Here is a 25,995-nt window from a genome sequence, read left to right as displayed (position 1 = left end):
TATTATCAAAAGTGATTTGTTTGCAAAGTTATAAAAATATAGTAAAATTGTCTAGATCATATTGTAATGTTTGAATTTATAATAATAAACAAAATATAAATTGAGTTGTTTTAACAAATTACTACTTTTATTGCAAAAAAAGACCTTGTCCCAACATATAGTTGTTAGGGCTCGTATATATACGTTTATAGAATATTATTTTTTCTTAGACGATTTTCTTAAAATAGTAGAAAATTAGACTTGATTCATTTTAATTCTGACCACTCCATATATTAATAGTGAAATCTACATAAACGTAATCATAAACTACAGCAAAAGTCGCCTATTCCTATAAAAAATTCACTAGAAATTACTTTACTGCAGCAAAATTCGTCTTATCCACTTATATTTGCTTTTTATTGTCATTATTGTTGCAAATCCCAATGCATTTTTTCATAAGCTAAGACAAGTATAATATTGTTGCGGACTCGGCCCTCGGACTAATATGCCCCGCTCCCATTCTTACCTCGCGGAATTCGCCAGAAAGACCGAGAACAGCGGCTAAGAAAAAACCGGAATATTCTAGGCTCTCTGACAATTTGAAAACGAACAGTATTTAATATTGCCTCTACCGATCGATGATAGTATGAAAATTTGGCGAAACAAATTTACGTATCAAGGGGAACAATTTTGGAGGCATTTGTTGTCGTGTTGCTTTCAACCCCTTGACCCCCAGGGCACCTACCCCTAAAATTTTAAATAGCAACCCTTATATTTCTTTTACCATATTTGTGTTTCTTATAGAATTCTACATAAACTGCATTATTTTTTTTGAGAATTTTATAAGGAACAAAGGGTAAAAGAAATAGGGGTTGCCATTTAAAATTTTAGGGGTAGGTGCCCTGGGGATCAAAGGGTTGAAAGTAACACGACAACAAATGCCTCAAAAATTGTCCCCCTTGATATGTAAGTTGACGTATTTCGCCAAATTTTCATACTATCACAGATTAGGTATCCTATAAGTATACAGATAAAAATCTTGTCCCTAATTCGTGGTACGAAAATTGTTTTTTATGACGATGTGCAAACGAGTCAAATTTCCTGTGCGCAAAAGTAAACTCGCGTAAAATAACAATAAGCAGCGTAATAGAGAGATATCGCTAAACCGAATAGCGTGCATGGACGTTATTTCCTTTACGTGAGGTGGTATTAACTCTCTTCATTTATAGTTATCGGATCGGAAAGAATTCTGATCGCGTCGCGTCCGCTATTTAAACTTAACCTAACTTTGAATTTAAAACTTTAAAATTGTTTTGTTTACTAGGTATTTTAAAACTAAAGGGCTAAAGTGCTTATTTCCAGTGCTTTATTGTTCAACGTCTGCCAGTGGGGTTAGGGCAACAAGCAACAAATTCTCTTAGAAGGGCCAAGTTGTCATCTGCTGTAAACCTAAGACTCTTTATAGGTTCTTTAGTATTGGAAGAGGTGGAATCCATATTTTGGGCCATATTTATTTAATTAAAACTAATCCCAGCTACTTAAATATCAAATTACCTAATAAAACTAAAGCAATAATTCAAAACAATTCAAACATAACTTAAAATAAAGGATCTCGCCGGCCGGCTCCGGTTGTCAAATACCCGCACATGCCCATTTAAGCAATTTTTAAACGTTATCAGAGGTTATTTAGAAAGAGCGCTTGGTGTAATTGATCCGCAAATTACGTCAGGCGGTAACGTTATTAGCGGGTGTTGCGTTAAAAATTGACTCACGCATATCGTAACCATGATAAGGTACGCGTAAATACTGCATGACGCTATTCGGTTTTCCGATATATCTCTAATAACTGTGCCGGTCAGGCGCTGTGCACAATTTTAGAGGCCATAAGTGGGCGTGCTATGTGCGCAAACTAGTCACCTAACTAGTGCCCGATTCCGAAAATTGGAACCGCGAAAAACAATAAAGAAAAAACAAAGATTATAATCTGTATAATCTGTGATACTATCATCGGTAAAGGTAATATTAAATACTGTTCGTTTTCAAATTGTCACCCTGTATAAACCGAGACCTGTGCGAAGAGGACAGAAACAATCAGATACGGTAATCTTTTCCTAATCCCTTTTAGATAAATAGTTGTAAATAAGTTTTTAAATAGTTCTTTAAATGTTTTATCGTTATTGTTTTGTTACTTAGTGTAAAATAAATTGTGTTTAAATAAATTAGACTTTTTATCCACACGGAACCAACGAAAAACGTAACAATATTACTACTGACGTTTTATCCCATTTCAAATCTTTACCTACTTTTAATAAAATAGCGTATCTAATCAAGTTAGGACGCAAATGCCGTACGATCGAAAAAAACGGCGTGCAGTAAACTGGGAAATACCGATCGGTGACATTTCCCATATAAAATGACAGCGATCTTCATTTCGTTGCCATCGCTGATGCCGTTTTTTTTTCGATCATATTGTATCTTGCTGTAGCAAAACCCGCAATATGCATCATACTGCAACAAAACCCGCCTTATCCAAATTATTTTTGTGTTTTTTTTTTCTTTAAAATTTAAATATTAATTTTTATTTCTAGAAAAACGAGATACAAAAGAATGATTCCACTCAATAGACACGTTTTTTTCTAAAATAACGCTTCAAACATTTACTAAAATAGTTTTTGTATATTATCTCGAAACAACGTTTTTGGGATAAGACGGGTTTTGCAACTTGTCGCCTCATTACAATATTCCTTTTTAGAATTTGGGTAAGTCCAAGATGTCCTAAACTCCCCTCAGGAAGTTCAGTATTGGATGGTGAATCCCGATCAGGATTTAAACTTGCATTTCTAGATTTCTTATATTCATATAGGCAAAGCAATATTGAGTGCTTGAAGGAATGGGAAGATAGAATCAAAACAGCCGATCTTCGTGAGATTAAGTAATGAGATAAAATGTTTTAATCCTGCTCTGAACGATTATTTTATAGAGTATCCCTTATATTTGGTTGTCCAGGTGTACATTCTCCTAGAAAAAACGGATGTCCATTACATTATGTGGGACACCTCTTAAGTAAGGACTGTATTATACCAGACTCAAAGAAAAATCATAGTTCTTGGGGAATTGTAGCGCATACTGGATCTATGGGTAAGATGAAAGTTGATAAATGAGAACATATTGTATATTATTATAATATTCATAGGATTACTAGGAAAGAGTCCTGAAGAATATCTATATTCATGGGTCTTAAAATCATTAGGTAGCAATGTTGAGTCGCCATATCTTCCCACATTGCCTTCTATGTTCAATGGGAAATTCAGTCTAGTCTATCCTTCAATTAAAAACGCATTAGATACTCCAAGGGGTGCCCGTTGTTGTTGTTATGAAAAGGGAGTTCGAGAATTACAACCCTGGTTAAATGAATACACATGGTAAAAGAAATCCACAAGTGTTTTTATTATTTAAGAAATACCACAGACTAACCTAAACAGATGCGACAAACAATGCAAATGTGAAAATTATATTTTGGCGAATGCGCCAGGCAAATTTTTCCGTTAGATTTGTCATATAGGCGAATTTTACAGCGGACCAGAAAAGTAACCTCCATTCGTTTACTAAGAAGCCACGCCTCCTTTGTGTAGAAAATAGAGAGGGAATTTTGTAGTTCGGAATCAAATAGAGATGATTTTAATTTCATTGGTTTTTTTTTTTTCAATTTTTGATACATTCACAATCTATACCTACTAATATATAAAATTCTTAAGTGACTGACTCACTGATTAATCACGATCCTGCTCAAACCACTCAACGTAAGAAGTTCAATTTTAGCATACAGGTTGATTCTAGGGTGTAGAGGTTCGATAAGAAGGGACTTTTCGAAATTCCAGTTCCAAAAGGGCGAAACCACTCCCTCAAATATTACAATATTTTTTATTTAAAAAACTGTCAAGTTTCTTAAAAAACGCTTAAACACGTATATTTTATTTTGTTTTTTTACATAATTTAAGATTTTTTAAAAATGTATACAGGGTGTTTCGAAAAATCTGGTCATTGATTAATCACGATCCTGCTTAAAGCGCTTGACGTAAAAAGCTGATTTTTGGAAAACGGATTGACTTTAGGGTGTAGAGGTTCGATAAGAAAGGATTTTTCGAAACTCGAATTCTAAGGGGGTGAAACCACCCCTCAAATATTAGAATATTTTTTATTTAAAAACCGATGAGTTTTCGGAAAAGCTCTTAAAACGTATATTTTTATTTTGTTGTTTTACATATTTTCAGATTTTTTAAAAATTTATACAGGGTGTTTCATAAAATATGACCATTGAGTAATCACGATTCTGCTTAAACTGCTTGACGTTTAAAGCTGATGATTTTTGGCAAACGGATTGACTGTGGGGTGTAGAGATTCCATAAGGAGGGGTTTCTCGATTCCAAGAGGGTGAAAATGCCCCTCAAATATTACAATATTTGTTATTTAAAAAACGGTTAGTCTTTCGGGAAAACGCTTGGACACGCATAATTTATTTTGTTTTTTTACATATTTTGAATTTTTTTAAAAAATCATACTGGGTGTTCCAAAAAGTTGGGTAATTGATTAACTACGATTCTGCTTAACTGCTTGACGTAAAAAAAATTATTTTTGACAAACAGATTTTTCGAAAGTCAAATTCCAACGAGATGAAACTACCCGTCAAATATTACCAAGTTATATAATAATATCGCCATATTGTTTTTTCTCAGGCTCAGGACATAAATGTGAGAACATTTTATCCAGTTTGTATGTTAATGGAAATTTTTGAAAATTCCTCATCTCGGGGATGATATAGGGGTGAAAGTTGGTATGAAAATTTATTACTACCTGGCATAGAAGTATAATATTTTTACAAAGTTTATGTAGTTAATAAGTCGATTATTTGATCGAACTGTATGTCTATTCGCTTTTTTCGTATTAGAAAATCTAGGTATTTTCGGAAAAAAACACCCACAGTTTTTGATATAATTTAGTCCTAGAAAATCTAAAAAATGTATCTTCTTGTATTTTTTTAAAAGCATTTTAAATAAAATCAAAACAAGAAACTTAAACTGAATAGCTGAATTAACTAAAACAATACTAAGAACACCGTGAACTAACTAAATGTAAACCAACAAAACCCAACAGAAAATTAAAATCGGAAACAGCTAATAATAATGATGTACCTATGTAATATCCATGTGAAACAACTGAAGAAACTGACTTAAAAATCCTCTGAAAACCTTCAATATTCCCATCTTAGATTCCCATATTCTTTTTCTAGGACACTGTTGCCAATTCTACTTACCAATTTGTATAAACTATATCGGTATCACGGCACATGCAAACAATATGCCGTGTCTGTATCATAAAAGTACCTATTTGCTATATAAAAGATCAGCTGCTAAATTTTAAATCAATTTAAAATATCAAATAAAATGATAGTAGTGCATAAAACTATTAACAAGCAGGATATAAAAATAATTAAAGATAATTTAAGCTGTCTAATAGAAGATAGACTTTAGATTAATATTTGAAATTAACAGCTGGAAGTACAGCTAAATACAAACGGCAAGCTGACAACAAAGATCCTATTCTTTAAGAATTTTATATTTCTGATATTTTATATCATTTTTAATTTTAAAGATATCGTCATTTTCTTTATACATATGTATTGATCTTAACCCATTGTTAAAGTTTGTAAATTTCTCATACTTTACAAATAAATATTAGCTGATATTTCCTAACATCATGTAATTATAGTTATTTATTATTATCCAGGAGAAAGCGCTAATACAAGTACATATAATATTTAATTCTCACATAAAAAAAGAATCAAGCTGGCAATCTCGCTTTGACTTTATAATCGTACGTCGGCTGCGACGGCCAGACGAGGCGGCGCGGTGTATCAAAGGCAAGGTTAAATGCGAGAAAGAACGAAAGAAATGGAAGCTTAGGGAAGGGGGGAGTGCGGGAACGATTTGAAGTGACCACGGCTGTTTGTTTGGCCGAATATTTTGCCTTCATCGACGGTATCGCCGCTCTGTCGTCGCACTTCCGAACATAGGTCTTTTTGAACACAAAATTTCCCATAAGGTGTCGCATCTGTTTAAGTTAGTTTGTGGAAATACCTAATATAGTGATTTATTGGACTTTTGTTTTTATAGTGTGTGGAAAGCTGACAAAACAAAAAGAAGCAAGGCTATTTCCCAAGCAAAATGTTATTTTAGGATATCTCCATGTTTAAAGAAACTGGTCTATTTTTATTTAACAAGCTCAAATCTGTCAAGATCTGGGTGGGGCGCAGTACCACAGAGAGAGTCAACAGTTAGATTCCAGTGAGATTTAAAAAAGGCTGTACTTAAACTGCCGCACAGTGGGGTATTTGACACAGATAGTTGATCGAAATTTTTTTATGTAGACCTTATATAAATTATAGCTATTTTCAATTAAAGAGGAAATAATATGAACAAAATAAAGGATAATTCGTCGATTCTAAAAAAAGAAAGAAAAATTACTGTTCCAGTGTTTCCACGGTCAATGCCACTAATGCCAGTAGTAATATCGCAACTATAATACTACTAATGCTACGACTGATCCGCGAGCAATGCCCATACCACTAAAGTCGCTACTAATGCCAAATTGTGCTATACTGCTAATGGCACTAATGCGATCGCTTTGTACACAACAATGCCATCGCGGTTTACACCTCGCATTAGTATATCACTGATTGGCAAATTAGAGGAAACCAAGAATGTTTTTCTCATTTTATCAGCAAAATCGCAGAAAGTCGCAGTATTTTATTTTACTGTATGAAAGCCCAATGTTTACTAAGTAAAACGTATATAGACAATATGCTGGATTCTTCGAAATGCGCAACTAAATCTCGAAGTATAATAAAAATGTCACAAATTTAATCAAATTTTCTGAACGCCTAACTTTTAGTTGCAAAAAAAATCGTTAGTATAGAGCAGTGTTTCTCAATCTTTTGTAGAGTGAGGAACCCTAGAGTGCACTTTTTTTTTCTAGGGAACCCCTACCCTATATTCTTAAATATAAGACATAGTGCATGTTTGGTTTTGTGTCAATATATCGATATTAATACTACTTATTGAGCTTCTAAATTAAGAGTAAATAAAAAAATGTAAGAATTAAGTACATAATATATTAATAACTCAGAAACAGTAAAACACTTAAATATTCATTACAAATATTTTTTTATGAGCTTAATGCGAAGGATGGGCCTGTTTGTTTGATACAAGTTTGTCGATATCGGGTTCAATGTTTGAAAGTTGTATCCGCATATCTGCTTCAGGATTAAGTTTACTTCTTAAGTCGGTTTTTGTAAGAGCATACTTCGAAAACCCTACTTCACAACGGTAAGTTGTAGCAAACGGCAACAATTTTTTAACAGCAAAATTGGCTAATTCTGGATATTCACTTCTAAGCTGGGCCCAAAACTGCAACAATGTAGCCGAGTTGAAAGTAGTTTTAAGGTTTCCATCGGCAGCAACATCAATAAGTTGTTCAATTTGTTTTACAGTTAGGGTTTGATGAAACTTTTCGACTGGGACTGAGAATGGATTGCGAACCCAATCAAGATCCTCTTCTCGTCTTGGAAAATATTCTCTGATTGAAACTTGTAGGTTCTGAAGATGGTTTATTATCTCCGAAGTGATTTCTGCTGACAATGCAGTCTTCGACTCACACACAAAATCATGCAGTGTAGGAAAGCACTCCGAGATTCCTCTGTTTATACACGATTCCCAAAACTGTATTTTATTTAACTTGGCCTGGATTTTGTCATATAAGGAGATTACTGTTACAGAAGTTCCCTGGAGTGATAAATTTAATTCATTAAGGCTTGAAAAGACATCGGCAAGATATGCCAAACATTGTAACCACTTGATGTCAGTTATTCTTGATGATAATTCAAATGAAGAGTCATTAAGAAACACCATCACCTCATTTCGCAGAGTAAACAGGCGAACCAATACTTTTCCTCGCGATAACCATCGCACTTCGGTGTGAAGCAAAAGCGTGGTGAATTGGCTACCCATTTCTTCACAAAGAACAGCAAAAATTCGTGAATTTAGAGGCCTGGACTTTATAAAATTTACAATTTTTACTGCTTCATCCAAAACGTTTTTAAGAACGGGAGGAATTTTTTTTACTGCCAATGCTTGTCTATGAATAATACAATGGCTACTTTCAATTTCTGGAACGACATTTTTAACACGTGCAACAAATCCAGAATATTTACCAGTCATTGCTTTTGCACCGTCAGTGCAGATATTAATGCACTGATTCCAATTAAGTTCTTTTTCAGTGATATAAGAATCGATCATCTTAAAAATTTCCTCGCCGGTTGTATGGGTCTTCAAAGGTTTGCAAAGTAACATTTCTTCTTCTGCAGAGTTGTTGTGTATGTACCTCACAATAACAAGCAATACTGCACACCCTGCCACGTCTGTTGTTTCATCAAGCTGTAGTGCATACCAACCACTACCTTTTATCCGTTGAATAACTGTATTTTCTATTTCGTTACTAATTTCATAAATTCTCCTATGAACAGTATCGTTTGAAAGTGGCAGCATTTTTACACTATTACTAAACTTTTCACCAATCATGGTTTCGACAACATCTATTAAACAAGGTTTAATAAGTGTTTCGGCAATTATATGCGCTTTTCCAGCCTTAGCTATGCGGTAACTTACTTGAAATGAGGCTTTACATGCTTTTTCATTAATGCTGCTACCCACTAAAGACGATAAATTCTTTTTACTTTTATTCATTTCCACTAACTTGCGTTGAAAAAAATCCACAGGTTTGTCCTTGTATTCACTATGATTTGTTTGTAAGTGTCTTAGAAGTTTCGCTGGAGCTAATGAACTGTTGCTGAAAGTCTTAAAACAAATTACACACTGGCTGTTTGGCGCACTAGGATCCCCAGTGGAAGCAAAACCATAGGATAAATATTCTGGGCAATATTTTCTAATTTTAATTTTCTTATTCGCAACGGGAACAAAACTTGAAGTTGACGGCTCATCGCTGCTAGCATTACTCCAAATCCCTTCAACAGTTTCATCTTGACTGATGGTTGGATCTTCCTCTACCTCTTGTTTTCTTTTAAAACAACCAGTTTTCAGCCATTTATCCATTTTAAATAATAATTACATAAGAGTAAAGGCAAGAAAAACAAACAAATCGTCTTTCAACGGGTTTAAAACAAACACTTTCAATGCGAAGACTGCGTAAGGAAGGCTACCGCATAAAAACAAAAGCACCTAGGACAGCGGCCGGCGATTACTAGAAGGCACAAAATAGCAAAATACATACACGGCATTACAATGACTGCAAAGCGAAGTAAAATTAACGAGTCGCAACAAGCGCGCGAGCTCGGGCTCGGATGCAGATCAGAAGGGGAGTACTAAGAATATTTTTTTTATTTACACCATTTCATTGTTGGGTGATACCACAATTTAAAAAAAAAATTATTGGCTTCTTGCGGAACCCCAATCGCCCCTTTGCGGAACCCTGGGGTTCCGCGGAACCCAGTTTGAGAATCACTGGTATAGAGAATATCAAAATAAATAATACGTTTTTGTAGAATACATACCTCCAGCTTGCTGAGCCATTTTCAATCAAAACAATAATATAAACGTAAAAAGAGCACAAGAACAACAACAATTTAGAATTTTAAACATAAAATTTGGCCATTTACCTCTTATCTGTGAGAAGTAACAACTTTGACGTTTCGTTGAAACAAATGAATGCAACTAAACACACCCATAGCAACGCCATTCATGGCAGACATGATTTAACTTATCATTTATCTTTTTTTGGGAAATCTGAAACACATTTGCTTTTTCGAATTTCGATCACCTTTTTCATGCTAATACCCCACCGTGTGCCGTTAAACGGTAGCTTACTAAAATGCCGTTTATAGGTATGACGTCGTTGATGTGACGCACTTGACGGCTTTATGAAATATAAGAATTTTATAAGGACTAACCAACGCTATCCACCCCACCAAATAACCAACTTAACCAAAGCAACTAACCTCGACACTGATAAAAAATATAAAAAACAAATATAAATTAGTAAAAATCAACCAACCCCACCAAATAACCAACTAACCAATGAATTAACACCCTCGAAATAACCACGCTAACCAACCCGCCAAATAACTAAACCAATCCAACCAAAAAGAGTGAAACCAATGCAATAAGAGCACGCTATAAGCAAAAAAAAATATAAAAAAGTTTTGGTCGGCGTGAGATTTGAACCACGGACCATTCGCTCACCACAATATCTATTAACGGCATTTTAGTAGGCTACCGTTTAACGGCTGTTTAAGTACATCGATCTAAATAAGTGTTTTTATTCAAGGTCGTTTGAATTAGGATTATTGTTCTTGCCAAAGTATTTTGAAATGGAGCACTTTGAGATAGCAGATCCTTTTGACGGAACAAGCGGGAACAAGTTTCCTGTTATGTTCGATTTGCCATTAACACCATATGGTCCTGAAGATGAAAGTTATTGCCTAGAGGTGTGCATGGAGAGAGGCTTAATAAATTCAGATAAACCTAAGCCGGTTGATTTTCAAAATGCAGATCAGCCTGTGCCAACGGGAATTAAAATACCTACTGAAGAGTATAAAACAACAGAAAGAAAGAAAAATATTTCAATAAAAGATGTATCTCTTGGTGTTAAACTGGCACTAGAGAATACATTTTTTCCCACTTCTAGTAATAAGATTTAAATTTTTATTTATAAAAAAATGCCTAATGTTTTGTTCATATTAAAATATAGTAAAGTTTATTTTCTACTGCAGGAGTATAATTTAACACAATATCCTGTGCAAGAACTAAAGTAATAGATAAAAAATACCATAAAGATCAACTATACAGGGTGTTTCTTAAGTAGTCTAGAAATTTTATGGTGGCGATTCTTCATGTTTTTAAGAAAAAAAGTTTGTACGTATAAACATGTGTTAAAGATTAAAAAAAAAATTGGGTATTTTTTATCCTTGTATATCCTGTTTTTTAAATGGCCCCAGAGAATGAAATCATTTGGCGAAATATCAGGAGACCTTGCTGGCCAATTTACTGCATGATTTAGGCTAATAACGTTTCCGTTAAAACTATTGTCTAAATATTCCCGAACAGCCAGGGTACTATGTGCCGGGCAGCCATCCATTTAGTACTAAACTTCCTGATTTTCCCTAGCGGCATCATGTAAAGCAGGTAAAATATGATTTTCGAGTAGTTCCAAATAATATTCTGCATTTAAATTTCGCGTAAGAAATAATGGCCCGATAATATTGTGTCCTAATATCGCTCCCCAAACATTTACTTTCTGTGGATATTGCGTCCTTGTTTCGACAAACCTGTGTTGGTTTTCTTTGTTCCAATATCGATAATTTTGAACATTGGGTTCATTATTATTTCCTTGTGCTGATCTTTCCATCGTTCTCTTCCACGCACAATAAAAGTCGGTATCATTTCTTGCATCTTCTCTTAGTTCCTACCTTGCTACACATCTGCAATTATTTATTAAGGTACCTTTGGTCTCAAATCTCTGGATATTCTTTGCGATTGTAGGTTTTCCAGGTATCGGTCTATTCGGATACAGAGCAGCAAACATGTCCGACACCTTTTGATAACTATTTCCTTGATAATACCATTTAATCATTACTTTTTCTTCGGTAGTGTAATTCATGGCTAATATTTTCGATGTAGGTATGAGTTTTTAATAATAATAATAAAGCACTAAATAGATAAATTTCTGAAATGACAACTTCATTTGACAGTTATCTTTTACCTTGACTGGTGCTCATAAGTAAATACAGGGCCATAAGAAAAGAGAAATATTTAAAAAGAAATCGGCGATAACTCGTAAACGGGCTAATCAAAAATATCTAAAGTTATTCTTTTGAATGTGGGTTTTAGTGCTCTTCAATAAACCTGAATAGAATTATTCTCTAAAATAATTAGGGAAGCCAATAATTGACCCCATTAAAATTTATATGGGATTTCCTATGTCCCGCTCGACGATGCAACACCCGGTATATGTAGTTTATTGCAGTTTTATTTGTGTAATAAATTAAAATGTTTTTATCGTATCTTTAAACTAACGACCAACGGAATCCGCAACAATTCAATATTAATAGGATTATAAGGATTTTAAGTAGATTTCGGAAAATCAAGATCTACCAATCAATTTATGGTACGGTAAATGGATGAAATAAGCAAATTATTAGAAGATTTTATGGAAAATATGCAAAGAGAAAATGAAGTAGAGCGAAACCCACTATAGAAAGAAAACAAAGCAGAATTACGATCCCGGGAAATGCGGGGAAAACCCTGAAGGTTTGACAACCGCAAGGAAGGCCAATAGGGACATGAACGCGTTCCGAAGCACAGTTCCGAAGATTCTATAAATCCAAGAGAAGGAACAAGAGCGTTTTCAGATACTTCAAGAAAATCGTGATCATAAGCGTCAAGAGAAAATGAATATTTAAAATGAACTAAAATGCACCAACCTCTTAGATCTTTTATAAGATCTAAGCCAAGCCTATTTGTCAACAACGACGATATTGGGCTTCCTCGCACTCATGCGCCACCCTGTATAATATTTACCAACAGAAAGATAATTTGTAATGTCAAAAAATTGACAAACTTTCTTGTAATATTCGGTTTATTCTTGTATTTTTGAACTGAATTTGAATTTGACGTCAAAAATTAAATTTGTCAAAAAGAATGAAAAACAATTTATAAATAATACTCTATATAGGTGTAAGTAAACTATCTTGTTTTAGAATGGACGAAGAAATGAGGATGTTGCAACTGGATAAACCAGGACAAGGAAAAGTAATTCGAAAACGTATTTTAAATAGATATAATGCACTAATCTATATATAAATTGCTAATTTAGAGTTTAACGGAGATTCAAAAGCACTCCATCGATGAAGCTTTGTTTGTTAATAAATCCACAGAAAGAGCAGTTTACATATTAAGGCAAGGATGAAGGTTTTGAATACTTACTGTTTCAAAAAGTGAAATTATGTTATTTCTGTAACCTTAAACCGCATACCGCTTAGTGGGATTTTAAGAGAATTATATTAGATTAATTCGTCGGACAACGGATGCATGAAAATCAATCGTTAAAGTTGTAGTATTTGGCATGGGATGCGACATTTTTTTGACTCAGCGGATTTGCCGTGAAATACCCATTCAAAAAATACCATAATATATTGTCAATCTACGATTTATAACGAGCGATTTATGATATACAGTACGTCTGTCCGTTCTGTAGCTACGGGGTATCCGTGAGAGGGGAAACGATATTTCTCTCGATGTCTTTCCTATAAAATAGACGACGCGTCCCGTCAATAAAAATTCGACAAATTTGCAAGTAGCCAATAAAATGAGTGGGCGGAGCGATTTGCGGTGACGTACTCGTCAAGTCGACGTATAAAATATATTGCTGTTTATTTAAATGTTTTTTGTCCGCATTCCTTTCATAGACACAGATCCAGCAGGCGTACTTTACCTACTTATTATATAAGTGAACAAGTGAACATTGTTAAGGTGCCATTACACGGCGTGTGGCTTGCCGATCCAAGCGCCTGGCGCGCGAATCGCCGAGCCCGGACGCGCCAATGCGTATTAATACACATTATATAACTTTTTAACATAGACTATCGGTTTAAATTCATACATCAAATAATTTATTCCGCAACTTTATTTTCAGTGCAGTTTATTAAGATAACAAAATGGAAAGCAAAATAATCTGGTTAAATTAAATTAAATAGGATAATAATTCGGTAAAGGTGTGGATCCGGTGGCTGACCTTGAAGCCCATATTTGCTGCTTTTGATCATCGATACTACGCAAGCGCACATCGTCGATGTTGCCAAATTGCAGTTTATTTTCGAATTATTTGCAGTTGAAAATTTTTTTTGGCGTGTTAATCAATAATAATACAAATTCTATAATTTCAGATTTATCTTGATATCCAAAATTAAGGTAAGAAGGATAATGAAGATTGTGAAATGAAAGTATTATAATATATAAAATTGTAATAATAATAACATTTATTTATATGTTTACATTTGAATTAAAATTTATCATTTACGGATTTTTTCTTAATGGTTTTAAACTTATTAGAATTATTTTATTTCTTTCAAGTTATTTAATTTCTAGTTATTTACAGGCAACAATATTTTTGATTATATGCATGTATTGATGTTTTGAAGTACTACCATGACGGGTCTTATTATAGAACAATAACGTCAATCGGAGATAGAGGTAACATTTTACCTATTATATAATGTTACTATGTAATATAATATACTTTGATTATAATTAATGTTTGTATCATAATTTCTTAAAAATATCAAGCATAGATATCAAGTTAGTGGATTTTATCGAAGAGTGTGTTGATAAGACTAAAATAAGCTTTATGTTTTATCTTTTTCTCTTTAGAAGGGAGATGGCTTGTATCGTAAAATACATTACAGTATTTAATATCGTATACTTTGTTATTCTTTTCTTAATTTACTGTAATTTCTTGTTTCCTATAATGCCAAATCTTGACAATATGGTGAAGGTTGAGTTTTGATCTTATTAGTTTTATAAGAATAATATAATAATAATAGAAATACAAGACTAAATTAAGACTTAGTTTGTGATTTATATTAAGATCTTTCTTATAATATTTGTTATGTCTTCATCTTAATACTATATTATGCTTGGTCTGGAATTTAAGTTGTTTAAATAATGTTAAAATATCTTAATTTTGCATATCCTATTCATCCTTCCATTAGGAAAAATATAGTTTATAAATCATATATGCTAAGAAAATCACATAAATTAGGTGTAAGAATAGAGAAATCTTAATGCAACAGAAAAATTAATGCAATATATGTATAAGCAGAATTAAACAAGGTAACTGTTAATGTTGCTGAAGCTGATTCTACAATTTTAATTACGGAGGCTAAAAGGCCTTTTAAGGCCTCCGTAGTTTTGATGGAATGTTAAAAAAAATCTATTATGAACATGACATAGAGCTACAGCATTTAAAAATTAAAAAAAAGAGAAAATTTGGACACATCCCTTTTAATTTCCCGAATTTTTAATAAAGCACTTTTTAAACGTAGCATAATAATCTAGATAGGAATCTAGAGTTTTATTTCTATATAATTTTATTGACTGAAAATACATAATAAGCGTTCACGTATTGTGCGAAATATTAAAATAATATACCGCGTACTATGATTGAAAAAAAAAATAGCGTCAGCAATGACTATGAAATAAAGATCGCTGTCATTTGGAAATGTCCTCAATCGTCATTTCCCAGACAACTGGACACCGTTTTTTCGATCATACGGTATATATTGACAAAAAAACACTGAAAAGCACATATTTGTTTTCTACTGAAAATAATTCCAAAATAACTCACAATCTGGCAACATCGAAGATGTGCGCATGCGTAGTGTCTGTGACTATATGCAGCAAAAACTCGTTTCAAGGTCAGCCACCGGATCCACACCATTACCAATAATTCTTTTTTTTAACTAGGGTTATTTATGTTCAAAAGTTAAATAATATTTTTTTGCCTTATTTATGAAAATATAATTTTAGAGTATATCATATTTTCAGAAAGCCCATAACAAGGCAAATAATATACTGGGTGTCTCATTTAAAAAATAGAAGTCAGATTTCGAAAATGAGAACCATCAGCGAAACTGGTTAACAACACTGGATTCTACGTAAAAAACTAAACGAGTCTGAGTTTTCACCTTTTCGATAAGTTATAAGATAACCGATATACGATGGAATCGAAAAATGCAACATTTTAAAATTCCTCCTGTATTTTAGGAATTAAAAAGACTAGAACAACTCTTCTTCTTTTTTAATTCTTTAATTAATTAATTTTTTAATTCGTTCATGGTGCAATAATTATTAATACTCAATTTTTGATGTATTCTCAGGCAGCCGTCCTGTATTTCATTTCTATTTTTATGTGCATGATTTCTGGGGTTCCAAGTTATTTGTTCTTTTTCATATAGGGGTAAAAACTCAGATATAGTCTCGTTCGACCAAAACATGTTGTCTCGAAATATGTAAAATATCAATTATTCTTCGAATCTCCGTTTTTCGATACATATGGTAGGTTACATAATCAAATGTATACTGAGTACTGAGGGGTAAATTGGTACCTATAATATATTGTTATAATCATCGGCAATTACCACCGCTCAAATTACCGCCAATAAATTAGTATAGCTATACAAATTTTAAATAGCATAATTGCACAAAACTTTATGAATTGATATTTCTATAGCTGCTGTAAAATTTAGAAGTATAAATTAAGTATCAAATACAATTATTACACATACATAAATCACCTCAGCAAAATGTATATAGTGCTTCTCACCCTTCTAGTAATAGTCAACATTTTTGACATGTTCTACACCCTTCGGGGTATTTGTATATGTAACTTATATTATTATACTTAGAACTAATAAACTATACCTATCTATACGAGTATATCATTTATACAGCATTTAGAATAAATAATAATTTTAAACAAATTAAGAAATTTTTTTTGGCGCATTCACCATTTTGTCAACATATTTTAAAATATTATTTGAAAATTTTTTACTGCATTCATCATTTTGTCAACATTTTTTTTTTGTTATTATTTATACACTAATATCTATATTTTCGTTTTAGTTTGGGCTAAAACACATTAAGGAAAAAGAGATACAACCAATTTTTGATAAACACATTATTTTGCATTCCATTGAAAATATAATTAAATTTAAATTAAATATAATAAACATTATATACAGTGTCCCCCATAAAGTTGGATCCATATGGACGTTTTTTTTTCATATTAGAGTTTTAAAAAATCTTTTTGTGGCAATCACTTCTGCTTTGAAAACAACTTAAAATGCACCAAGTCAAAGTTGACAGCTAACATATAAGCTGTCAAATACTGAAACTTGAAAAATGGTAAAGAGAAAATATTATGTTGCTTTTATCGAAATCTACCAGCCCTAAAAATATTTGCACTTATTATAACTCCCTACTTATTTATAACCCTGTATATGTATTTACTTTTAAACGCTCTGAGTTTGGCTCTGAGTAACTAATTCATAGTCTATTTTTATAGGTAATTTATATATGATTTTTAGTAATCCATGTATATGATTTTGAGCTTCAAACTCTTCTTAAAAAATATTGGGCCTCATGGATATATATCGTAGGCCATTGCGTGGGCTTGTAAACACCATTTTAGAAGTTTTAGAAAGATAAAAATTAACCCAATTTTTTTGACTGTTAATATTTTTGTAGGTACTAAAATAAATGTATGAAATGTATTATTTCCTGTGTTGAATTTTAATTTAAATTTCTGCATAAAATGCTTAATATATATATAGGTAAAAACATACTATTCCAGCACTATTATTAGTATTATTTAAGTATAAAATCTAAAAAAAATCGTTTCCGATTATTCATAGTAATCAGATAGGTAACGTAATTTATGTGGTCTATTTAGTATTAAATTATGGACGATGAAGAAGAAATAGAATCAAACAAAGCAAATTATTTTGATTTACAGGAACAATTAATACTGTAAGCTTTCAATTATTTGTTGCATTCAAGTTTGCAATTAACAAAAATAATAAAAAAAAAATATTTTAGTCGAGGTGATGGTTTACAGAAGCTTAGTGTTATCAGTTCTTTACCAGAATTATTGAATATTGACAAAAATGGAGCTCTATCAAAAATTATACCAAAAGTCCAACAAGAATTACTTAATGCTTCGACCGAATTTAACTTGGCCGCTAGTAAAATGTTCATTATATTAATAAACATGGAGATATCAGCAAATTTAATTCCACAGGTAAAATTAAAATAATCGCCATTATTATTGTTATTTAATAAAATTGTTTTTTTACAGATACTACAAGGCATAGAAAATAAAGATCCTATAATTGCAAACGCCTGGATGGAGACTTTATTATCTGTAATTCCATCTTTAAAGGAAAATGTAATTAAGCATGAGATATTGAAATGCGCTGTCTCAAAGTCACAGTTATCGAAAGCAGCCTATTTTCGAGTTTCTAGTTGCCGAATTTTGGGAAAGTTATCTGTGCATCCTGCAATGAATTCATTTGAGTAATGTATTACTGTTATTATTTTTAAATGCTATGTTTTTTTTTATTGAAATGACTGTGTGTGTAACCCAACCCCGTCCCCCGTCTACACATACCATTTTTCCCAATGACTAAAGAATCCAAGGACAAATAACACCCGAGAGCAAATTGTGACGATGACACCAAACAGTGCCGTGGCACATATTTTTCTTAACCTAGCTGTTTGAAGCAACATTTATATTTTTTGATAATTGTTTTGACTACGCCTATGGTGTATCATCCTAATTAATTACGAAAAAAACGTATTAAAATGTTAACAAAAGGTACAAAACTAGTATTGACGTATAGCACATATCAAGTACATATAGATGTTAATTAAAATTGAAGAATAATTATTGAATTCAATAAGAAAACGCTAAAAAGTTGAAGTGAACTGTTTATTTACCTATGAAACGTAACTCCTGGCTCTTTCTTATCGCTGCTGCTTTTACTTTTGAAAGCTGAACAACTAATCACCATTGTAATAAAGTTTATACAAAGTTTACTGCACACAAACTATTAAAAATCGCTAAAATTGTCGCTGGTGACCAAATGATGACTCATTGTTTGCCACCAAAACAAAAAAAAAAGGTCACAAATTCTGCTGCAGCCCGTATAGGGGCGTTACATGTCCTTATATTCTTTAGTAATTGATTTTTCCTGTCAGTTTGTTTCAGTACTTGCATTTTCAGTACACCAGTCTACAACATTGTTGACACCTGACAATGATGGTGTTGAAGACACCATCATGTTTTTGATAAAAATTGAGCTTCAGACACCAATATTAGTTTTTGTCTATCTCCTATAGAAAAGGGTGTTTCCCTTTAAAAGCATCCAATTTGACCCACCCTGTACACATAAGAGTATTGGTATTGATACACATAAGTAATTAAACGAATTGAGCTGTCTTGTGTCTTTGAATTAGATCTGAAATTAAATCAATCGTTATTTTTTCTCTAATAATTGAATTATTACAATAAACTATCCAAAAAAATCCTTTATGTATATATATGATATTTCGCCACTGCACTGCAAGAAAAATCTACAAAATAAAATAGTTATTTTTTTTTGTAAACACTTCTGCGTTAAACCTAAACGGACACTGCTTGTCAGAAGTTATGTTTACAGTTATACAAATTTGCATAACAAAGAAAAAAATGTTTAACGTTTCGGAAAGTTTATCTTTCCGTCGTCGGAAGCAACAAAAATACAAAGAAGAAAGAAAAGAACTATTTAAAATATTTAAATGCAACTATTCGAGAACACTTTACAAACAGACACGTTTAACGCCAGAAGTGTTTACAAAAAAAATAACTATTTTATTTTGTAAATTTTTCTTGCAGTGCAGTGGCGAAATACCCATAAAGGATTTTTTTTGGAGAGATGAATCCGCCACATAGATATAGACATTTTTTACAATAAACCATATAAGTTCAAAAATATACACACCGGAAAAGTCTAGGGATATTACAATTTTATCCAGCCGTCGTCAGTAATTTTATTATTTGCATTTCTAATATAATAAAATTAAAATAAACAAAAATAGTTTACAGGACGTATTGGAAATAAAAATGCGAAATTAACCGAATTTTTCAAATTTACCTTCATTTTTATTGAACTCAAAAAAATACTCACATTTTTTTTATTCTAAACTGTGAATTAAAAGAAAAAAGATAAAAACATTTTTACTTAATAAAGGGTATGGCCTCCTCTACTGTTCATTACAGCCCTACATCGTCTCTCCATGCTCCTGATCAGGTTGTCGATCTCTTCTTGAGGTACAGCCTGCCACGCTGCATTCACGGCCCGAACCAGATCCCTACGAGTTTCACGAGGCATACCCATTCTCAAAATTCTTCTTTTGACCGCGTCCCATACGTGCTCAATGCCGTTGAGGTCAGGAGATTGTGCTGGCCAGGGTAAGATGTTTAATTGATGAGCATTGATAAACTCACTTACCACTCTGGCTGTATGAGGCCGTGCATTGTCATGCGTGAGAATGAAGTTTCTCCCAAAAAAAAGTTTGTACTGCATATGGTAATACGACATGCTCAAGAATTAAATCACGATATGTGATTCCTGTTAGAAACCTTTCAAGAAAAACGAGATCGTTTTTTCAGCCTAACTGGACTCCTCCCCAGACCATAACTGTTCCACCTTGCTAAGGGTGCACTTTCTGAACATGATCCAACCGAATAAGATTTTCCGGTTCTCTCCATACCCTATGCCTTCTCGAATCCGGATGAATTCCAAAGCGTGACTCATCCGTGAAGAGAACATTGGCCCATTGTTCATTCGACCACTGAACATGATCTTGAGCCCACAAATATCGTACCTCCCGATTTCCTCTCGTTAAGGGTTGAGCTCTCCAGTAGCGTCTGCTTCTTAAGTTGACCTCTCTTAATCTATTGCGAACAGTGTCAGGACTAACGGTTACATTATGTGTTTCCTGGAGAATTAAACTATGCTCTGGTGCTGTAAGAGTCGGTCGGTGTCGAGCATTTAATTGTAAAAAATGATCTTGCTGATGGGTAGTAATGCGATGTCGCCCTGTGTGCCTTTCAGCAACATCACCACTTTCACGGTAGCGTGCATTTAATCGCGATATTACACTTTGCGTTGTATTTAATGCTCTAGCTACGTCGATTTGGCGCATTCCAGCTTCGAGCATACCCATGGCCCTTAGCATTTCGTCTCTGTTAAGATGTCTACGCTCCATAATGTCGTTTAATACTAAACAGAGTTATTTGAATGAATTCTGGCCAGTTATCATAAAAATATAGCCAGTACAGGTTAAATTCGAACATTTGATGGTAGGTGCTTTTTATACATTTGACAAAAAATGCACAAACACTTCTGCAACTATCCCAAATTTAGAAATAACTAGTGTGACTACTTCGTTTCAATCGAAGTAGAAAGAATCGGCCTACAAATATGTGGTTGTTTATTAAAAACATTTATTTTTAACTTTAATAAAATGATATCCCTAGATTTTTCCGGTGTGTGTAGTTCTGACAAACTGTGACGCAAAGTCTGGATGTTTATCCTTGTATATGTATGTGTATTAATGTTTTTTTTTTCAAACGTTACAAAAGTATTAATTTTTGCGACGTGATATGACAACATAAAAAAGTCATTTTAACGGCTAGGCATAAGCACTTATGCCTAAGCACAGAAGTACGAAAATATACAAAATGACATAAAATGTCAAATTCGACGAGCGGAACCATAGTTTCTCGATATACATACAATTATTTACAAGGTATTACTTTTAAATATTTTTATATTATTTGGAACGTTTGAAATTGTTTAAAAAATTATTTGTGGCCTTTGAAAAAAATAGCATCTTCTATTCAGAGTAAAAAGCCTCATAACAAAAAGTATCATTTTTACTCCTAATAAAACAATATATTTTTGCTCTTATATCGCTAAAAAATGATGACGACCGGATTTTATCGGGATTTTTGGGAAAGCTTGCCTGTGGTGGACGAGTTTTCATCTGGTAACCCTACGTTTAATACATGATTTTTAACGTAAACTTTTTAACGAAATATTAAGTTTTATTGTTCCCCAACAAATATTATTGTTATCTCTATATCATATTAACGCATGAATATTTGCTACATGTGTACATATTTTTTTGTACCGTTTCTTTTCTCTCGTCTAAAATTACGAATAATGGAGTTAGCACTTTATCACATATCACCGATGATATATGATAATATTACATATCATTACTGCCAATTGGCAGTAATTTTATCATACTAAGGGCTGGCAAAGGTTAGTCTTGGGTCGAGATTTCCGTATGTAAGAAGAGTACAATGCGTTTATAATGTACTGAACAAAGAGAGGACAGTAAGAACGTTGCCAAACGTATGAAATAAACCGAGAAACTGTGCACATCACTAAGAGACGTGGAAGGGGATATAGCAGATTTGTCGCAGTTGACCGGTCGACCCAATCAATACCTCTGTCAGTACTTAAAGTTCTAGGGAAAGGTGTACGTCATGCGTTCAGCTTCACGGTTTAATTACGTCTCGTGATACTTAATTTGTTTATTTATTAACGAGTCGTTGTAATTTTCCCTATAGCTTCAATTTTTTTAAGTGCAAGCTAGAAACACTTACATTTTTTCTAAAAATAAATGGAATTGAGTGGGTGTTCGATAGTGGTCGCGCTATTAGAACTCTGAATTCAAACAATCGATATCTCGAAATCTATTAGAAATAATAGGTTGTAGTTTTTTCAAGAACTTTGTTAATATTTCTGCTGTATTTTCTTTGTAGACAGTATGTGAAAATCTTTATCAATAAAAAAATTACACGATTGCTGAAAATTGCTATGCTCTAAAAGTAAATGGATGGATTGTTTACAATTTTTGAATGGAAAAAACAACCTTATCGAATTTTTCTTATGTAAACATATTGTAAAATATCCGATCCTGAAAAAAAGTTTCAATATCTAAAGTGGTTCTTGAATTATGGCCTGTTATGTGTTAAAAAGTTAAGTTTTTAAATTATCGCGATTACTGACGTTTTCTCGTTATAAAAAAAATGACACCTTAACGATATCCTTATAATTCCATTTCAGATGCTCAGAAACATGTCTAATGATTTTATCTAGTTACCTCTTGAAAAAAAAGTCTTTTAAAAATAAGCGGTTTGCGATCGTGATTTTACTTTACTTGATAGGGAAAGGCGTATCGGCAACGCCGCAACAGCACACCGTCCCGCGTCGCGTCGGTCTGTCGCATTTCTCTCACTCCGACTTATAAGATCCCTATGCGATTTACTTCCACACATGTAAATGCCGACCCAAAAGTAACAGTTGCCACCACGGTATAAAGATTAGTAGATTAGGCTTTTTCAAAGTAAATTTAGATAAGTAAACTATATTAAGCTTATCTTTTCACATCGATTTGACTAGTCAGGGATACCTTCAATGAAAAAAAGTTTTTCAAATATGTTCTTTTTTAGTGTCAAAAAAGATATATTACCTCTTGTTCAAAGTCTATGTCAAGATTGTTTTCACGAAGTAAGAGCTGCAATGTGCAACGAAATTCCAAATGTGGCAAAAGGTAAATGACACGAAATTATGAAATTGAATAAAATATGTAAACATGTTTTTATTTTTTTAGGACTTCATAATCTTGGCGATGCAGTAGTTAAAATTAATCTGTTGCCTCTATTAGTTGAACTCTCCTCAGATGAAAATATTTATGTTCGATCCATTGCGATAGATTCTGTTATAATGACAATTCCGTACTTAGGTTCAGGTAAACCATTCATTTGTGCAAAATATTTTAACGAAATCCCTTGCCAACGAAACGAAGGGCCAAGAATACTACAGAGATAAGGATAGTTCGATTCCTATCTTCCTGCACTGTCAGTTTTTTTTTACGTCATCTGGGGACCGAGTTGAAGTTGGCGCTAAAGATTTTAGACAGTGACAGTTATTTTTGCATTTGACGGACGAGCGCACAGTGCGTTGGAAGATAACTTTAGCGGGACAAAAGCGTTTGGTTAGAAATAAGCCAAAAAATGTGTACTGTAAGAATAAATAGTAGACATTCCAATTGATATAAAAATGCATGAATATTCTTTGTATTTCGATACATTTTTATCATACGAAAACAAAATATTTACAAGTGCTTATACATTTTATTCCAAAGCCAAATTATGTTGAAGATTGCCAAAGCTATTTACTTTTCTACTGTACGTATATTATTTGTTAAAATCCTTCGTGTCTTTGTTCTGCAGATATAAAACTTTTTTTCAAATATCGATATATTGAATGATGTAGATCTTTTGAGTTACCAATAGTTACCAACACAGGTAGTCACAGTCACAGGGAGTTCAAGCTTAGCAGGTGAATGCCCAAAAAGTTTCATTTCAATCGGATAGTATAAAAACAAAACAACTCCATCAAAAGGCACTGAGTTTAAAAAATTGTCTTAGAGACTTACTATATATGAATTTACAATTACCGAGTGTTAAAATTAAAATTAAAATATCTATCTTAATTATTATTTTTAAAATAAAATATAATTTTTTAAAATAAAATATAGAGTGTGTCACAAGATTACAAAGTAATTAAATAATAACTGCTAAAGAGTTTTTTGTAAGTATTTCACCTGATATCATAATTTTATGTATTTTGCAATAGTTTACAATACGGTTTTTGTGTGTTATGTACGAATAATATCATAGTTTTATTATCTTGTATTTATTTATTAATAAATTAAGTTGTTAATAAATAAATAAATTTAACCATATAGTTGCTATATATTAGACCATTTGCTACGTTCTTAGATTTTAAGTCCCAAACATTGCTCTTGAGATTTTGTCTCGCTAGAATAACCATCCGCCGCACTGTGGAGCGCTGGTCAGCGCGTGACGTAGCATTCCACGGCGACTACGACAGCGGCGATTTGACGCGATCGAACAGTCCTTTAGAATATATACAGTCCTTGACGAAGGGCGACATTTTTCGACCATAACAACATCTATTGACAATAAACCGATTTCTGTCGAGAAAAAGTCAAGTGATTATCAAACAAAATTTGTTTGATTGATTCAAACATTGATTGTTAAACATTGAAAATGACAGAGATCTTAGTAGGCATCGTTTGAAAGATATCCAATGAAATAGCGCTGATTGTGTTGCATGAATGATGCCGTATTAAAAAAAATAAATCACAGAAGAGGTCGAAGTTCACGACACAGCTTTTATTATTCCCAGTTGATATTTATAGCAAAAATTATAGTTACCTATTATTATTTTTAGATACTACAAAAGGAACGATAATCCCCTTAATTAAGAAGCTATGCAACAGAAGTGTCTCTGAGGGTAAATTAATATTATATTTGTTGTTTTGAAAACCCAACAATATTGTTCTTTTAGGTGATACAACTTATACGGCGATTGCAAATAATTTTCGTAAATTGATCGTTCATACGCGTCCCTATTTAACAACTAATGACGCTCTGTGGTTCTTGGATTACTTCATACATATCTCCAAAAAAGGATTAACTTTAGTTGTAGAATTGGATTCTGATCCTTCTGTGGTAAGAAAAATTTGAACAATATAACATTCATTAATACCAAATATGAATTTTATAACACTTTATCCTAAATTACTATAATTTTTAATATTTTTAATGAGATATTTTGTTTAGTTTTGTAAAAATTTGTTTGTGGGGTGTGACTTGTTTTTGACTGGATTCAAAATCTAATTTCAAAGAAATCAAGTAATTCAACAAATTACCTTATTTTAGTCTCTCCAGCGAGAGAATATATGATATAGTCTATAAAATGAATAACTTTGAATTTTGACCGTTATTTTTTACCAACATGGCAAATATAAAATCCCTCTACCAGAAAAGTTACTGATATTCTTTAAATTGAGTGCCTGAACGAATCAGATAGGTAACTCTTTTTACTTTCGTGAAATAGAAAAGGAAAATAATAAAACAAGTGACAGTTCTTCCTCTTCTTGCAAAAATCAACACGAAATGTCATAATTGCCAAAAGAAAAATGTCATCAGCTTTTGACATTTCTAAATATTAAACCAATGCCCTCTCTAATAGAACAGCCTCGGAGCGAGATTTATGACGTCACGCTAGTTAGATACTAAGGATTAATAAATATGTTATGGAAAACATAATTATTCCTCGTATTTTTGGTTTGTATTTTAAAAATGATATAGTTTACATGAAATATACATAATATACAGTTAATAAATACAATATATATATATATATATATATATATATATATATATATATATATATATATA

At 32.6% G+C, this 25,995-nt stretch overlaps 2 protein-coding genes across 5 annotated transcripts in view; both read left to right on the top strand.

Annotated features, from left to right (window-relative positions):
• The first annotated feature begins 1,997 nt into the window (after positions 1-1,997).
• On the top strand, positions 1,998-10,817 carry LOC115875258 (tyrosyl-DNA phosphodiesterase 1-like). The gene is made up of 6 exons (XM_030890681.1): positions 1,998-2,079; positions 2,732-2,911; positions 2,960-3,117; positions 3,173-3,401; positions 6,150-6,320; positions 10,375-10,817. The coding sequence occupies exons 3-6, from the start codon at positions 3,114-3,116 to the stop codon at positions 10,745-10,747; spliced, it is 777 nt and encodes a 258-aa protein (XP_030746541.1). The 5' UTR covers positions 1,998-2,079; positions 2,732-2,911; positions 2,960-3,113; the 3' UTR covers positions 10,748-10,817.
• Positions 10,818-12,055: 1,238 nt separating this feature from the next.
• Positions 12,056-25,995, top strand: part of LOC115875255 (serine/threonine-protein phosphatase 4 regulatory subunit 4-like) — a 43,183-nt gene continuing 29,243 nt past the window's right edge. The window contains exons 1-8 of one of the 4 annotated variants that reach the window (XM_030890674.1): positions 12,056-12,857; positions 12,922-13,004; positions 17,703-17,904; positions 17,962-18,179; positions 23,173-23,273; positions 23,334-23,471; positions 24,983-25,045; positions 25,100-25,263. In XM_030890674.1, the coding sequence (XP_030746534.1) occupies positions 12,807-12,857; positions 12,922-13,004; positions 17,703-17,904; positions 17,962-18,179; positions 23,173-23,273; positions 23,334-23,471; positions 24,983-25,045; positions 25,100-25,263 (1,020 nt within the window). In that variant the 5' untranslated portion in view covers positions 12,056-12,806. Of the gene's footprint in view, positions 12,858-12,921; positions 13,005-17,284; positions 17,634-17,702; positions 17,905-17,961; positions 18,180-23,172; positions 23,274-23,333; positions 23,472-24,982; positions 25,046-25,099; positions 25,264-25,995 lie in introns of those variants that run through there. The other 3 variants (XM_030890678.1, XM_030890677.1, XM_030890676.1) reach the window with 3 other exon arrangements.

The sequence above is a fragment of the Sitophilus oryzae genome, unplaced genomic scaffold (genome assembly GCF_002938485.1).
Source record: "Sitophilus oryzae breed Bouriz unplaced genomic scaffold, Soryzae_2.0 scaffold_1356_pilon_pilon, whole genome shotgun sequence".
Classification (NCBI taxonomy): Eukaryota; Metazoa; Arthropoda; class Insecta; order Coleoptera; family Curculionidae; genus Sitophilus; species Sitophilus oryzae.
The sequence above is the reverse complement of the archived record's forward strand: the minus strand, read 5'-3'. Positions and strand labels throughout refer to the sequence as shown.